General features: G+C 39.0%; 1 protein-coding gene across 2 annotated transcripts in view; it reads right to left on the minus strand.

The window, feature by feature from the left end:
• Etf1 (eukaryotic translation termination factor 1) overlaps positions 1-15,711 on the minus strand; it is a 28,716-nt gene that overhangs the window by 3,341 nt on the left and 9,664 nt on the right. For both annotated transcript variants that reach the window (XM_003477398.5, XM_063232172.1), the window contains 7 exons: positions 6,755-6,930; positions 6,373-6,512; positions 3,916-4,054; positions 3,513-3,703; positions 1,486-1,615; positions 687-842; positions 255-319 (listed from right to left, as the gene is read on the minus strand). In XM_003477398.5, the coding sequence (XP_003477446.1) occupies positions 255-319; positions 687-842; positions 1,486-1,615; positions 3,513-3,703; positions 3,916-4,054; positions 6,373-6,512; positions 6,755-6,930 (997 nt within the window). The remainder of the gene's footprint in view (positions 1-254; positions 320-686; positions 843-1,485; positions 1,616-3,512; positions 3,704-3,915; positions 4,055-6,372; positions 6,513-6,754; positions 6,931-15,711) is intronic.

Raw genomic sequence — 15,711 nt, forward strand, 5'->3', positions numbered from 1 at the left:
GGCCCTGGGTTCAATGCCTAGTACTACATAACCCTTTCCTCTATTTTTTCAGTAATGAGAATGTTTTCTAGGTTGCTTAACTACTTTAGCCATAACTTAGCTTTCCTTGCAATCAGGTCAGTAAGTGGCACACAGGTGGCTGCCTCTTGCAGTCCCCCCCCCCCCGCCCTCCGACTCATCACTATGCTACTAGTGCTCTAACACATGAACTTAATTAAGGCTTCCTGCATTTATCTTCAAACAAAAACACGTACCTCTTTGTCTGTGAAATGAGATTTATCCTTCTCTTGTTCTGGAGTTAAATAGAGTATTTTCTCCTCTGTAGTATTAAAAGGGGAAAATGTGTTAACCTGGCTCTCACATACTAACAGGCAAAGCCTTGTAAGATTAGATGACAAATGGCTCCTGCATTCATTCTATCAACTTCCTTTCTACAAATATCTTAGCATGCACAGAGCATCTACCAGACACCAAAGACACAGTCCTAGTCCTCAGCAAATTTAAGACACTGCACAGGTCCAAAAGAGAAATCTATGCAGTAATTATGTCTTTTATACTACAAGTGGGAACACAGCAGTGTTTCCTTATTGCTCCTGAAATCAGCCAGCCCTCCCCAAAATCCATCCTAGGCTTCCTGAACACACAGGAAAGTAACAAAGAGCAACCATATTTTCTAATTCTCTTACCTTCTGTGCCTTGGCAATGAAGAACATATCTCATTATATCCAGATTTTCATAGACTATTAAAATCTCTACAGCTCCCATTTCCAAAGCCTTTAGTGTATCTTCAACTCCAAAACAGTACTTGCCTGTGTCCTGGCTAATTTCATCAAAGTATCGTCCTATGCATTAGGGACAAGACAATAATACAGAGTTGGCTTTTATATTCATGAATTTGACTTATTGTGGACTGAAAATATTCAGAAGAAAGATCGTATTTTGTTGATGTATGTTAAGTAGTTAGGCCATTAATGGCTGCATCTGTGAACATATACAAACATTTTCTAGACATTACTCTCCAAACAACAATTACAAAACATTTGCACTGTACTGGTATTATAAATAATCTAAATATTACACTATTTTGCTTCAAAGGACTTGAGTTATATGGATTTGGATATTCATAGGGCATTAAAATCAACCCTCTGAAGATACTGAGGGATACTGTGTATTATATTCTCCCTTGTAGGTACACATTTGTTAGAATGATTAAAGATTAAATGATTCTATAAAGGCAAGAATTTTTTTTGAGAAACAGTCTCACTATGCAGTTAAGGCTGGCTTCAAACTTAGTGATCCTCTTGTCTCAGTCTCTCGAGTGCTAGAACTAGTTATGTGCTACCATGACCTGCTAGAAAATTTTAATAAAAATGTTAAGTCTGCATTTTAACTTTTCCATGTCTTATTTTACACATGTAATCATCTGCATAGCTGTATATATACACAAACTATTACAATAAGCAAATAGTTGCACTTTACTGATACCTATTAATTTCTTCTCTTGAATGAATTTCACGTTGGAGAGGACTTCAGTAGATAACTCAATAGCTTGGTTGAATCCATTTTCACCACCATAGGATATATCAACTAACTTTAAAACTTTCGATTGCAATCTCTGATACAATCAAAACAAAAACAAAAACATTAGCAGTGCAGTATACCTTTACAAATACTGTATCTTAATGGTAACAAAGCTTAACTTCATGATCATTGCATTCTAAGTGAAGAGTTTAGTTTATTCAAAAGCTGTTGGGGCAGTGAACAACACTAGCAGTGCAAACTTTTACAACTAATTATATCACACATTTTGTCAACTTACCACTAAAGAATTCATTACATGAAATAATATAAATTTCTTGTGAATGAAATGGGAGAGCAACTGGCTCTTGCCAATAAAGTGATAAAAGAATACTGTAGAAACATGTCATGGCTGTGCTCTGACATGAAACAAAAGAACCCCCTGGATTAAGTGTTTTGGTTCTAATTAGCTCTGTCCTATTACTAAGTGGCACTGCTTTTTACTTATGTTCTGGAGTAAGTCAGCAAAGACAATAAAAAACAACTTCGAATTTCTCTGAAACCAAAGCACTTTAAAAGCCAATCATGGTAACCCACTAAAGCAGCCACCTCCATGGGGCCCATCAAGGATTCCAACCTAAAAATTGCTGATCTCTTTCTTTTGGTTCCAGGGATCGAATTCATGACCTCGTGCTTACCAAGCAAGTGCTTGAACTGCCAAGCTAAATCCCCAGCCCCGAAATGGCTGATTTCAAAAGAGGCCAGAAAAGCATGAGGGAATGTTCCCCCTACAAATCCACACCATTTAACTCAGGGCTGGTGCTCGTTTTTTGGTACCAGGGATCGAACTCACAACCACACACTTGCAAGGCAGGTGCTTAGGCCGCTGAGCCAAATCCCTGGCCTAGAAGTTTTTTTCTTTCTTTCTTTCTTTTTTTTTTTTTTGGTAACAGGGATCAAATTCACGACCTTGTGCTCACCACGCAGGCGCTTGTGCCACTGAGCTAAATTCCTGGCCCCTCAGGGCTGGGTTTGTATTTCTCTGCTTTGCAATGCTAGGGATCAAATCTGGGGGCTTGTACATATCAGCCAAACACTCTTACCACTGAGCTACATATCCCTGGCCCGAAGAGCTACGTTTTTTTTTTTTTTTTTTTTTTTAATTTTGGGTGCCATTATTATTTGGTTTTATTGTGACCTACATTCAATTTTCACTTAAGAAACAGTAATGTATTCTAACTTTGAAGTGATGGATAAACTTTGATGTGCACTCTCTCTGTGGAATTAGGTCTTCTTTCTTTCCCTACACTATGTATTCACAAACTCATTCATCGATTAAGCGGTCATTTCTTGAGAGTTCATTATGTGTTAAGCACAGTGGTAGATACTATAGGCTGTCAATTGTGTATTTCCTAGAAATTTTATTGAGTAAAGCTTTTACTTTGGTTGATTTTATGACTCAATGCAAAGGTTTCAAACCAGAAATCCCTGAATGAACAGAAAAGATACAGATAATTATGATTAATTAATACATTTTATAGCTTTTTTGACCCACATTTCAGTGTTCCTACAAAAGCAGTACCTTTTCATTATTTGAAACATTGTCTTATTACTGCAAGTCAATTACGAGAATGTGACTGACTCTAGAGATGCCCTAGTTTTTCCTCAAAAGTACAAATAAATTCCTTATCTTTGCTTACTTATCTAAACAACCAGCAGCATCTACAATTAAATGTGTAAGAGGTTTTTTTCTTTTTTTTGAGACAGGGTCCTGCCATGCAGCACAGGCTAGCCTTGGAATACACAGTGACCCTCCTTAAGAGCTGTGATTATAGGCATGTGTCACAGGCGTTAAGTCTGGCAAGAACTTAGGTTGTTTTATTCCGGGGAGTCGATCAGTGTAAACTGGACACGTGCATTCCCCTGGGCTCAGACTGAGGAATGACTTTCTCTCAAGTAGAGTCTTATATATGGAGCATCTACTTCTCACTTACCTGATCAAACATATCAGATTGACTTAGTTCAGTTTTAAAGTCAGCTGATCCAGCTAAAACAAGACCAGCCACATTCACTTTGTCTCCAGAAATAAACAGCTGTACAGCAGTCTCTGCTACTTTCCGAACATAGTTATGTCGCTTTTCCATTCTTAAACGGGCAAAACGCAACGCTGACTGACCTCCTCTACCTTTGACACAAAAGTGGTGAGAGAAAAGATAATTATTAAGAAGTACAAGATGTCTTGAGAATTAAACATAATCATGCCATTAACTAAAAAAAGAACAGAGAAAAATCACCATCCCTTCAACTGAAAGTTCAGTATGAACCACAAGTTATTTTCAGAGACTGAATATATCACTAGACAGAAAGTAAAGGGCTCAAGCTTTCCTCCCATCTTACCATGTTTCTTTGGAAGATCCACAGTGAATTTGTGCAGGACTTCTCTTGTATTTCCTTGGAGTGTGCCAAAAAGTGCACCGCTGCCGTCTATTACAATGAAGCCGAATTTGCTGTCATCTGAAAGTAGCGCTGTAAGAGCCTGGAAACAAACAGAAGCACCATGTAACAAACCCCAAAGGTCTGCCAAGATCAAAACAAAACCCAGAAGGAAACAGGAGTCCTCAGACCCCATGTACCATTTTATGAGTTCTACAGTAAAAGCATTTCATGGAATAACACACAGAAAGGATTCTTACATAGCATGGTGGTTGCCAAGGACTGAAAAGGAGGAATGGTAAACTATTTTGTTTAACACACTCATTATGGGACCAGAATTTGTGTGTCTCATTATTAGGTGGCTAAGATTTAAATGTGCTGTGTTCCTACCAACCACTGTCCTATCAGGCAGTACAGCCTGCCTAGAAAGTGTTAATGGGTATAGAGTTTTATAGATGGATGGTGGCAACCTTTTTAGAACTAAGAAAGTATTTGTTCCATTTTAAACAATGAGAAAAATGCACCTGCAGAAAAAATGTCTAAAACATGGATTCATCGACTAAGGATCCCTCTTTAACCAAAGCATGCTTGATAATTAGCATTAAGATATGAGTGTTTGCCAGGTAATTTCAGCCTTTCAGGAGGCTGAGGTAAGGAAGATTGCCTGGGCCTAGGAGTTCTTGAGGCCAGCAACCTGGCAACTTAATGAGGCATGTTTTGAAAATGATTTTTAAAAAGGGCTAAGGAATCCCTAATACTGAGTGTGTGTAAGATATAAATACTACCTGTTTAAAATGTACCATTAACTTGGGCACGGTGGTACATGACTAAGGCAAGAAGACTGGGCTACATAACAAAATCCTATCTCAAAAAGACAAAAATAGCCTTAAAAATGGGGCCATAGCTCAGTGGTAGATGACATGCCTAACATGTGCTTGTGTGAGGCCCTGAATTCAATCCCTGTCACCCAAAACCAGATTTATATCATAAAAATCTGTTAGGTATTTTGATAAAGGTTTTTCAGTAAGTTTCCTTATGAAGGAATAGACTTATTTTCTGGCAGTGCTGGGAAGTGAACCCAAGGCCTCAAGTATATTTGTCTCTTATTCCTTTCAAAAATATATAAATAAAAGCTGGGTGTGGTGGCACATTATCTATAAGCCTAGCAATCTGGTGGGGCTGTTTGAGCCCAGCCTGGGCAACTTAGCAAAAAAAAAAAAAAAGAGATGGGGGGATTGAGCTCACAGCAAAGACTCTGGGTTCAATCCTCAGTACTGCTATTAAAAAATAAAAGCATAATTACCCTTATTAAACAGGAAATAAATGGGGATATACTGACATAGCAGTGTAGCCAGTAAGATTAAAAGGTACCCTGGAAGAGGACTTAAGGTTTATAAACAACAATGATTTTAACTTAATAACAAGTGAGCTAAAGCTAGACAATATGGGTACAAGGTACTGTCTATATCAGTAAGATTCAAAACCAGCATTTCTTCAAACCAGATACAGGTAAATAGAAGAGTGGCTGAGAGTCTCCTTAATGAAGTTTCTGCCACAGAAGCAGACTGTGAAGCTGAGAGAAACAGTCTGGATCATCCATGCAGTTGACCAATATTCAACTGGAAGCGAACTTCTGTCAAGCTAGCAAAAATCGTCCATTGTAAACTGTGTCAACAAATGTCAGTTCTAATTCTATTGTAGAGGTTTTCCCTAGGTTGATGAAAGGCAAGAGACTAAACTAGGAGCCAGCTGCAAATTCCTGATTGCTCTACTGTTGACTGATTTAGGTCACTCTAATGAGGTTTCCTTTTCATTAAAGTTCATCTTATGGCAGTTCTGTCAGTCAAAAGTTTTTCTGGAGAGAGGAAAAGAAAAAAAAAGAACCTCCTGCTACTAAAAATCTTACAAGCTGAACTGAAAACTAAGGCATTAAGAATATAGGCAGGTGTCACTGTTAAATAAGTAGAAATGAACATCAACTAGCCAATTATTTCCTTGTCTCTATTTAGTTTTCCAAATCTAGTTTAGCACTTTCTTTAAACAATGATGAATAACTAGTATCAAAATAAATGTTACTTTACTTTTTGTAGAGAATAAGCTGTATAAAATGGCACCATTTCTTATGGTTTGGAAAACAGTGTGACAGTTTCTCATAAGGTTAAACATAGGTTCTATGTGATTTAATAATTTTACTCCTAGATAAGAAAACATGGCACACAGAAAAATTGTAGAACAATGGTTACAGCAATATTACTTATAACAGCCAAGCAATGGAAATGACCCAATGTTTATCAACTACTGAATACATAAAATGTGGCTTATTTATACCATACATTATTTGGTAATAAAAAGGAACGACTACTGATGGGTATGAGATTTCTTTTTTGGAATGACAACAATGTTCTATATTTAAACTCTTACCTCTGTATGGAATTTGTTGTCACACAAATACAATGATGTATTAATTGGTTTGAAAGGCTCAAAGTCAATGTTGACTTTCTTTTCCTTTCCTTCTTCTGTTACAATTGTTCCACAGTAAACAACCAGACCATTTGGAGGTACTGCGAAGAACACAAACAACTTCTACTTTAAATGTTACCATAGTCATAATTCCTTTAAAATACAGTAAATACTACAGTTATTTATTAGTAAATACTACTCTTAAGAAAATGTTAGATCACCAAGATTAAAGTGACATTTATGACAGCTGGCTGAAGAAAACATTACAGAATAAAGCACCATCAAAATGGAAAATACACCTAAGATGATATGCAGAAAAGGAAAATGATCAAGTTTGAATTACCTTTGTTATAAAGTTTAAGTCTCTGTTGTACAGATGTAATGGCTCCCAGGACTGAAAGGCGGTTTACTCGTGACTTAATGTTCGATGCAGTTCCAAACTCATCTGCTAACATTTTTGCCACTCGAGAAATCTGGTCTTTGGGAGGAATGATCAATGATATCATGCTGGTGCCATTGCTGTCGAAGGAAGGATAGCTACTTAGAGGTTCAAACACCACTTAAGTATAGAATTTAACTTCATGTTTAGCCTTAGTAAAATGAATCAAGAGTGAGATGCCCTTGAAATAATAGAAACAAGTCACCCAACATGATCAGGACATAGTCTCAGTCACAATATATCCAAGAGCTAGGAAGTACTCAGAATATGGTAGGTGCCCAATTATTTGGATGAAGGGAAAAGCTATGATGAGAGTCAACAGGTTGGAATTTGGCAACTCTTCAGTGGGAGATGCTATGCCATGATGATGAAACAAACTGCTCTAAAACTGAGACAGAATATCAGTATAAAACGGGCACAGTGGTACACACCTATAATCCCAGCACTTGGGAGGCTGAGGTATAAGAATCACTTGGAGTTCAAGGACAGTCTAGGATACATAGTGAGTTCAAGACTGGCCTAAACTACTAGTGAGACTTGTCTCAAAAAAGAAACAAAACAAAAACCAAAACAAACAAAAAAGAATACCAATGTATCTTTTTCTCCCTTTTTAAGTATTTTGAGACAGGATTTCACTAAATTGCCCAGGCTGAATTCAAACTTAAGATCTTTCTGTCTCAGGCTCCTGGAGTGTTGGGATTATAGGCGTGTGCCACCAAATCCAGCTCTCCTGTTTTTTTTTTTTTTTTAATTCCAGGGTCAGGGTTAGCTTCAACATGTAACCTAGCACTCCCTAAGCACTTTAATGATAGGAAAAGAAAGTACTAGAATCCACAAAAATATCCCAACTGAAGCCAATCTCTCTTCTTTCATGCACATCCTTCCTAAATAGCATATTATCAACCTCATCCCCATTGTGGGACTGAAAGCAGGGCATCATGCATGCTAGACAGACACTGCCACTGGGCTACGCCCCCAGCCCTCAACAGTAATATATTTTATATAATACAGAACACTGATTTGATTAAAAGGAGCCTGATAAACTCCAGGTGCCCAAACTTCAAGCTTCTAGAACAAGAAACCAAATTCTGAAACATGGAGAATACCACACACATCACCACCTCTGGCCTTGATACTGAGCCCAGCAACATGTATTTTACTTGTATTCTCTCAAGATACTCATCATCAGTGCTAGTTAAGACACCCTTCATTTTAGTATTTCAATATTCTAGTCTTATCTAAAGCATACAGTATATGTCAATGGTCTAGGGGTGTGGCTCAGAGTAAAGCACATGAGTAGCATGTGCAAAGCCCTTGGTTTAATCCCCAGCACAACTACCCTCTCACAAAAGTGAAAAGACAACCCACAAAAGGGGAGAAAACATCTGCAAATCATATATCTGATAAGGTGGGGCTGGGGACTTAGCTCAGCAGCATTGCAAGCTCACTTGGTCCTGAGTTAAATCCCCGGTACGAATATAAAAACAAGAAAGGTAGGGAGATATATCTGATAAGGTTCATGTGAAGAATATCTAGAACTCTTAAAACCTAACAAACAGATAAATTAAAAATGGGATCAAGGCCTGAACAGACATCTCTCTAAAGAAAATATAAAAATAAAAGCAAAACAATAAATTAAAAAAATATAGAATGTGGAGAAATCAAAATTCTTTTCAATGTTGTTGGGGATGTGAATCAGTATGGTATAATCCTTTGGAAAATAGCTTGGCAGTTGCATAAATGTTAAAACAAAGAGTTGCCCTGTGGGTGATTTATATCTTAATAAAGCTGCCATTAAAAAAAAAATCCATGGGCAGCTGGGCGTGGTGGCTCATGCCTATAATCCCAGCACTCGGCAGGCTAAGGCAGGAGGGTCACTGCGAGTTCGAGACCAGCCTGGGCTACAAAGTGAGCTCAAGGCCAGCCTGAACTGCATGGAGAGACCCTGTCTCAAAAAGACCAAAAAAAAAAAAATCCATGGGCACATGCCTGTAATCCTAGCACTTGGGAAGCTGAGGCAGAAAACGTGGAGTTTAAGGCCAGTCTAGGAACAAACAATAGGAAAACACAATGAGAAAAACATAAACAATACACAAAATAGAATATTCCTTAAGATCTCAATCTTACAACTTGTGAAAAATCAAAGCATGTTTTCCTGAGAAATGTTGTTTTCACTAATTACTATAATATGGTACATCATTAAAATTAGAAGACTAATTTTTTAGGGAAGACAAATGTAATGTGAACAGAATGAAATCTTCAATACATAGAAAATTAAAAGCCCCAAATCGGTTCTGACCAGATATATAAAGGTTAGCTTTTATTATTACAACAGATATCAGTACGAACTGAGGTGACTTAACAGATATGAAATATTAGAAACTTAGGACTGTCAAGTGAAATGGGCTCACATGCCAAGTGACTATAACGAAGAGAAAAAGCAGGGAACAACAACAACAACAACAACAAAACAGTGTAATACTTAGCTTTGTAACTGCAGTTTATCAAAATCTGAGTATGTTTGAAGTCAGTTCCTAGGAAAGACTTTTTTTTTTGAAACAGGGTCTTGATGTAGCCCAGGATGGCCTGGAGCCCGTGACACTCCTGCCTTACACTCCTGAGAAGCTAGGATTATAGGGTATATACAACTGTACCTGGCTACATATTTTTATAGTAAGATTAACTTTATTCATGTGCACCATTATAGCTGTTTCTCCACAGGATTTACATTAGAAAGGGACTCATTTACAGGAGATCCAGTGTTTTTCCCTAATGGCAAAATTCCAAAAATCCTCTAGATTGAGCAGATATGTTTTCACAAGTAGATAAATTGAAACCAAGAATGGGTGGCAAGGGGGCTGGAGATTTAGCTCAGCGGCATAAGCGCCTGCCTTGCAAGCAGGCAGTCATGAGTTCAATTCCCGGTACCGATAAAAAGACAAAAAAAAGAATGGGTGGCAAAACTCTGTAATTTCAGCACTTGGGAGCCTGAGGCAGAAACATCACTGCGAGTTTCAGGCCAACCTAAACAACAGGCTCTGCCTCGAAAACAAAAAAATCACCCACAAAACGAAACAAAAACTGGCCATCTAGTTTTTTCCATATAAAAATAATAAAAGTTACCCTGAAATTGTCAGTCAAATTACAACTCCAAAAATCAGTATGTTTTTGCCAGTCTACTTACAGTCTAAAAGGCTAGTTCATAACCCATCGTGATACTTTCCCTAATAAAGTACAAGTTGATTAACATAGTACATGGGAGGAGTATAGTATGTACTTTGCTGCCACCCCTTGGATAGGGAAGCAAATATTCTAGCCAAACCAGAGAATCAAGGACATTTATGATATGCAGCTTCAGCTGTCATCACAAACAAGCACAAATTAGGAGGAAATGAATCTGCTCTGGGATCCGCTGGAAACAACAGGCAAGTGAACTGAACTTCAACATTACTCTACGTACTGGGAGGACAGCTCAGTGACAAAATGCAAGTGTGAGGTCGAGATTCAACCCCTAGAACACAAAACAACAAAACCAATCTAGATTGTAGATGCTACCTACCTATCTCCTACATTGTGGGGGTCAACTCACACACAGAAGAGAATATGCCAGAGAGGACACATATGTTTGAATTCCAGCTTTGTTGGCTTATGCTTGTTTTCTGACAAAGCAGCGAGGAATTCTATCTTCATCTGAGGGGCTCTTGGACTCTTTCAGGGCCAAAGGAATCCTTTTTTAACACATATCTGCTGGCTTGAGCCCCCAGGGGTACATGCATGACTGTCCAACCAGGGAGTCTGTACTCTCAATGGGACGGCCTCATTGCAGCCCTACAGGACAGTCGTGCAAGTACCACTGGTGGTTCAGAGCTGCCTGGCAATGAGATGCAAATTATGGTGTCAGCGAGAATGTTTAAAGGAACAAAGCTGGGCGTGATTATGCACTCCTGTAATCACAGCACTAGGGAGGCTGAGGCAGGAACCAATGGATACACAATGAATTCAAGGCCAACCTAACTACAAGCTAACATGGGGTTGGGTCTATAGCTCAGCTGCACAAACACTTGCCTGGCAACCTTGAGGTTGTGAGTTCGATTACACACACACACACACACGTACACACACACACACACACACACACAAAGAAACAAAGAAAGAGCATAGCAGGGGTGAAGGAAGAATAGGCACCAAACCCCAAAGGATTGGAAACTTGAGGCTTAAAAGAATGTTAGGACAAATTAAATGAACGAATCCAGGATGCCTGAAGGCCATCTTAAAGCAAGATAATAATGTGGAGGGCAAAGCAATGACCCTAAGATCAACAGTCATTTGCTTTGCTCTGCAGATAGGTTAAGATAAATATTCATTAAACAGCTTTAATACATAGCACAGTTCAGCAAATTTACACACACATATCCATGTACTGCAACACTCCAGAGAGGCCAAACTAGTGAATATACTCAAGGACATGATTTTGTTATAGATTCCCTTTCTGAAAAGAAATGTATAGCTTAGGATGTACACATTTCCCTTAGAAATGTATAGCTAGGGACAGCAGTACACACCTGTATTCTCAGCTACTTAGGCTAAGGCAGGAGGGAATCACTAAATTTGAGCTAGGCCTGGGCAATTTAATAACTTACAGTACCTGGGGATAGGGAGGGTTTCTGGCACAGGCAAGCTTTTTTTGGTATTCATCTGTGATCCCAGCACTCAGAGGAGTTTGAGGCAGGAGGATTGCTCCCAGTTTGAGGACAATCTAAACTACACAGCAAGACCCTGTCTCAAAAAACAACCCCCGCCTCCAAATCAAACAACAAAACCCCCACCTTTCTCTCCAAAACACAGATTTCTACCAAGTCACTACATTTGGTTTTTTTGGCACCCAGGATCAAACTCATGACCTCGTGCTTGCCAGGCAGGCACTTGTGCCATTGAGCTAAACCCCTGGCTCAAGTTACTAAATCTGAAATAATTCAAAATCTTTACTTTTGTTCATTTCTTTGCAGGCATCTCTCTGTACTGTGGGAGAAACATTTTCTGAAACCACCCCTTTTTTTATATAGTCCCTTACTGATGAGGGGAAAGGCAGATTAAATAATAGGTTATATTTTAAAAATTTGAAGGCTTCTTTAATAACCTGCGATGTTTGCATATTAGGTTTAATACAAGCAGATTGAAGATTTTTGTTTCCAAACAAAATAGACTCATTCACCCTTCCAGGCAACCCAATCGAAGTTGTTAGACCAGTTTTTATAAACACAAAAATTAAGGAAGCTATTTCATGTTAAAGTAAAACCAGAACCTTTTTGTGAAAAGTGACACAAAGCTTGAAGGAACTACTCCCTACAAAGGCAAACTACAACTTTTAAACTTTCAGTAGCTTTCCTTCACTCTTTTGCTGTCATTACATTCTTATACCAGACAGGGGCAGTGAAGGGTACACACCTGTAACCCCAGCAGCTGCAAGTAAAAAATAATAGCAGCCAGTGACGAGCTCAGTGCAAAGATTTAGCTTCTGTCCCCACTACTACAAAACAGAAATAAAACTCCAACAAGCACCAAAATACAGGCTGGGCATGGTGCTGCACGCCAGCAATCCCAGCACTCTAAATGCTGAGGGAGGATGACCGTGCAGGTTTGAGGCCAGCCTGGGCTATATGAGTTCAAGGCTAGTCTGAACTACATAGTGAGATCCTGTCTCAAAACCAACCAACCAACACAAAGAACTCACCACACTGAAAACCAAACCAAATCAACAAAACCAAAAAACCACACCAAAATACCGAAATATAAAGCAAGAAACAATGAGTTAGAGTCGTGCATGCATGTAACGGCAGCCACTGAAGCTGAGGCAGGACAATTCCAAGCGAGAGGCCTACCTGGTCAATTTAGCAAGGCCTTGTTTCAAATTTAAAAGACAGCTAGGGAGGCGGCTCAGTGTGAAAGCCTTGGGTTCAGTTTTTAGTGCTGAAATGACTCATTATGCAGGTAGTAAAAACCATCAAAAACACAACGCCTAACAATGTGTCACATGAAGCTCCCAGAAGCCTCTGCTTTCAGATCCTCTCTGGTTCTCACTGGTCCAGAGTGCTTTCTCCTAACAAGGGAAATTTCTATCAATCCTTCACCCAAAGCCCTAGCTTCTAAAAAATCAAATAATGGCAGACAAGAGGAAGATGTACAGACAACTGGTAGAGTTTTTCTCTCTAGAAGAGTAGAATTATCCATTACAAATCCAAGGATTCATGGTCTCTGAACACTGTGGACAAGGAAACACTTAGGTGGTTACCAAACTGGCAGGACCTAAACATCTCTGAGGAAGAAAATTCAAGGCAATGAGGGCAAACCTCAGGATGCACTGGGTGTAGAAGTGTTTTGAATAACTTTTTGGGTTCAAGGGGTCCCATTATAAAAATAAAATAAAATAATAGGCAAAGTAAGTCTACGCATCCTTTGGCCTATAAAAACTTTATTACTAGTCGTCATTATAGCAGCGGAAATGCTTAAGAACACTTTAGAAAGGTAGATGAAAACATTGTGGTTGCTGTAAGATTAAGCTCTGATTAAGGTGTTGCCGGGTTGCTTTCTTTGTCTCCAAGCTATTAGGTAATCTCTTGGTCAGCAGAAGGTAAAAAACCTTCCATAGCATCATCCCTCCTCAAAGAACAGGAACCTGCTTTATGTATTCCATGCTATAGTTTTAGACTGTGTGCCCCCAAATTCATGTATTAGAAACCTAATTCTCAATGTAACAGTGTTGGGAAACAGGGCATCAAGAGAGGCTTTTGTCCTGAGGGTGGATCCCTCAAATGTTTTGGTGCTGCTAAAAGAAGGTTTCCTGAGTTGTCTTTCTTTTTCCATGGGAGGAGCAGTGCATTCTAGGTACCATCTTTTGTTGTTTGGTAACAGACACTACAATCTTTCAGTACCTTGATTTTGATTTCCCAAAGTCAGGATTTCAGAACTCTGAGGAAAAGTTTCTCTTCTTCGTAAATTTAACCAGTCTGTGGAACCATTATATTAGCACAGACTAACAGATAATCCTATGTATGCAGTACTACAGTAAATGTTTCTAAAACTCACAATAAAAGATACTGTCATTGGGGCTGGGGATTTAGCTCAGCGGCATAAGCGCCTGCCTTGCAAGCAGGCAGTCGTGAGTTTGATCCTTGGTACCGATTAAAAGGAAAACGACAAAACAAACAAACAAACAAACAAACAGATACTGTCATTAATTTCTCTCAAATTACTCCCCCTCATTTCAAAAGAAAACTTATTCTGTCCCTGTTGTTCCTGCCCCTCCCCTTTGTTTTCTTTTTGAGGCAGGGTCTCACTACGCAGTTCAGGCTGGCCTTCAGTTCACTTTGTAGCCCAGGCTGGTAATGATCCTCCCGCCTCAACCTCCCATGTGCTGGGATTACAGGCACGTGCTACTACGCTTGGCTTCATTTTTTTTTTTGGTACCTGGAATTGAACTCAGGATCATGTGCTTGCCAGATAGGTGCTTATGCTGCTAAGCTAAATTCCCAGTACTGCCACTTTATAAAGTGACCTAAAAATCCTCTTTCATTAAGTATCTCTATAAGCTATGGTCAAAAAAACAGTGAATGCCATCCAGTGGGAAGGCAGGCTTGCCATATCACTTTATTCATCCAATCTGGCACTGTGAGAGTTCTGGTGTTTTTTCAAAATCAAAATGACCAAAAAGGTAAACTTTTTCAATTGATTCAGGACATTCAGGCACCCAGGACAGTGCAGCTGAAAACAGTTGTTGCGTAAGTGCCTGCCCGCCAAGCACTAGGTCGTGAGTTCCATCCAGGGATGCATTTCAAGTGTCTTGGTGGGGAGAGAACCTGAGGAGGGATTAACTGCAATGTGTCTTTTGCTGAAAAACTTAACATTCAGCATACTTTCCCATCACACTATACATATCACCACTGAGTGACAGCACACATGCCTAACTTCATGAGCCAGAACAACCACATCTCACTAACTGCAGATCATCAATCCAAGTAATGAAACAACTTTCAGATTATTTCAGAGACTGATTATTGACATTTAGATTATAGGTGCCCCAAGAAGTTTTCTTCACAATGCTCAATAGTGCGGATACCTAGGGTAGACAGCTAAGGTTTTCACCATGTCACCTTCTAAGCTCACATCTACTCTGGTCTCACAAAGCTCAAATCAAACCTCAGCTAGATCATTTCCAGGAAACTCACTAAGCTAGCAGGCTCACCATCTGAAAGTGAATCAGTTCCTAATTCTAATTTCATTTCCCAAACTGTCCTAATTTGATTCACTGTAGGATTTTTATTTTTTTCTCCCAAATATGAAAAAATAAACCAGGTGTGATGGTGCATGCCTATAGTCCTAGCACTCAAGAGGCTGAAGCACGAGGACTGCTCCAAGTTCAAGGACAGCCTGGAATACAGTGAGCCCCTGTCTGAATAAAAGAAAACAAACAAAAAAAGCAAATATGAGTTTAAACTTTTCAACTAAGGCAATCTTTTTGACATGAGTTAAATATGTGAACAGAACAGGAGGAGTATGAGTTTTGACATAGGCAAAGTCAGGTTCACATCCTATTCTGTTATTTAATGGCTATATAACCTAAAGCAAATGATACAAATCCCTGTGGTTTGTGGTTTCTATTTACTTCACATGGTCATGAAAACGTTTTTAACATTTAATAGAAACAGACCCCCTCACCCCTATTCAACAGTACAAGTGAAAAAGAAGTAGCACAATTAGAAATGGGAGGATAACAATACTGTCAGGTGGGCTGAGCTGAATGAAGACTTATTTGGATTTGGGTAAACCTAAAGAACTACCTTTTTTGGGTGTGGTAGCACACACCT

Source organism: Cavia porcellus, unplaced genomic scaffold, assembly GCF_034190915.1.
Source record: "Cavia porcellus strain 051 isolate PalLab524CR breed Dunkin Hartley unplaced genomic scaffold, mCavPor4.1 scaffold_21, whole genome shotgun sequence".
Taxonomy (NCBI): domain Eukaryota; kingdom Metazoa; phylum Chordata; class Mammalia; order Rodentia; family Caviidae; genus Cavia; species Cavia porcellus.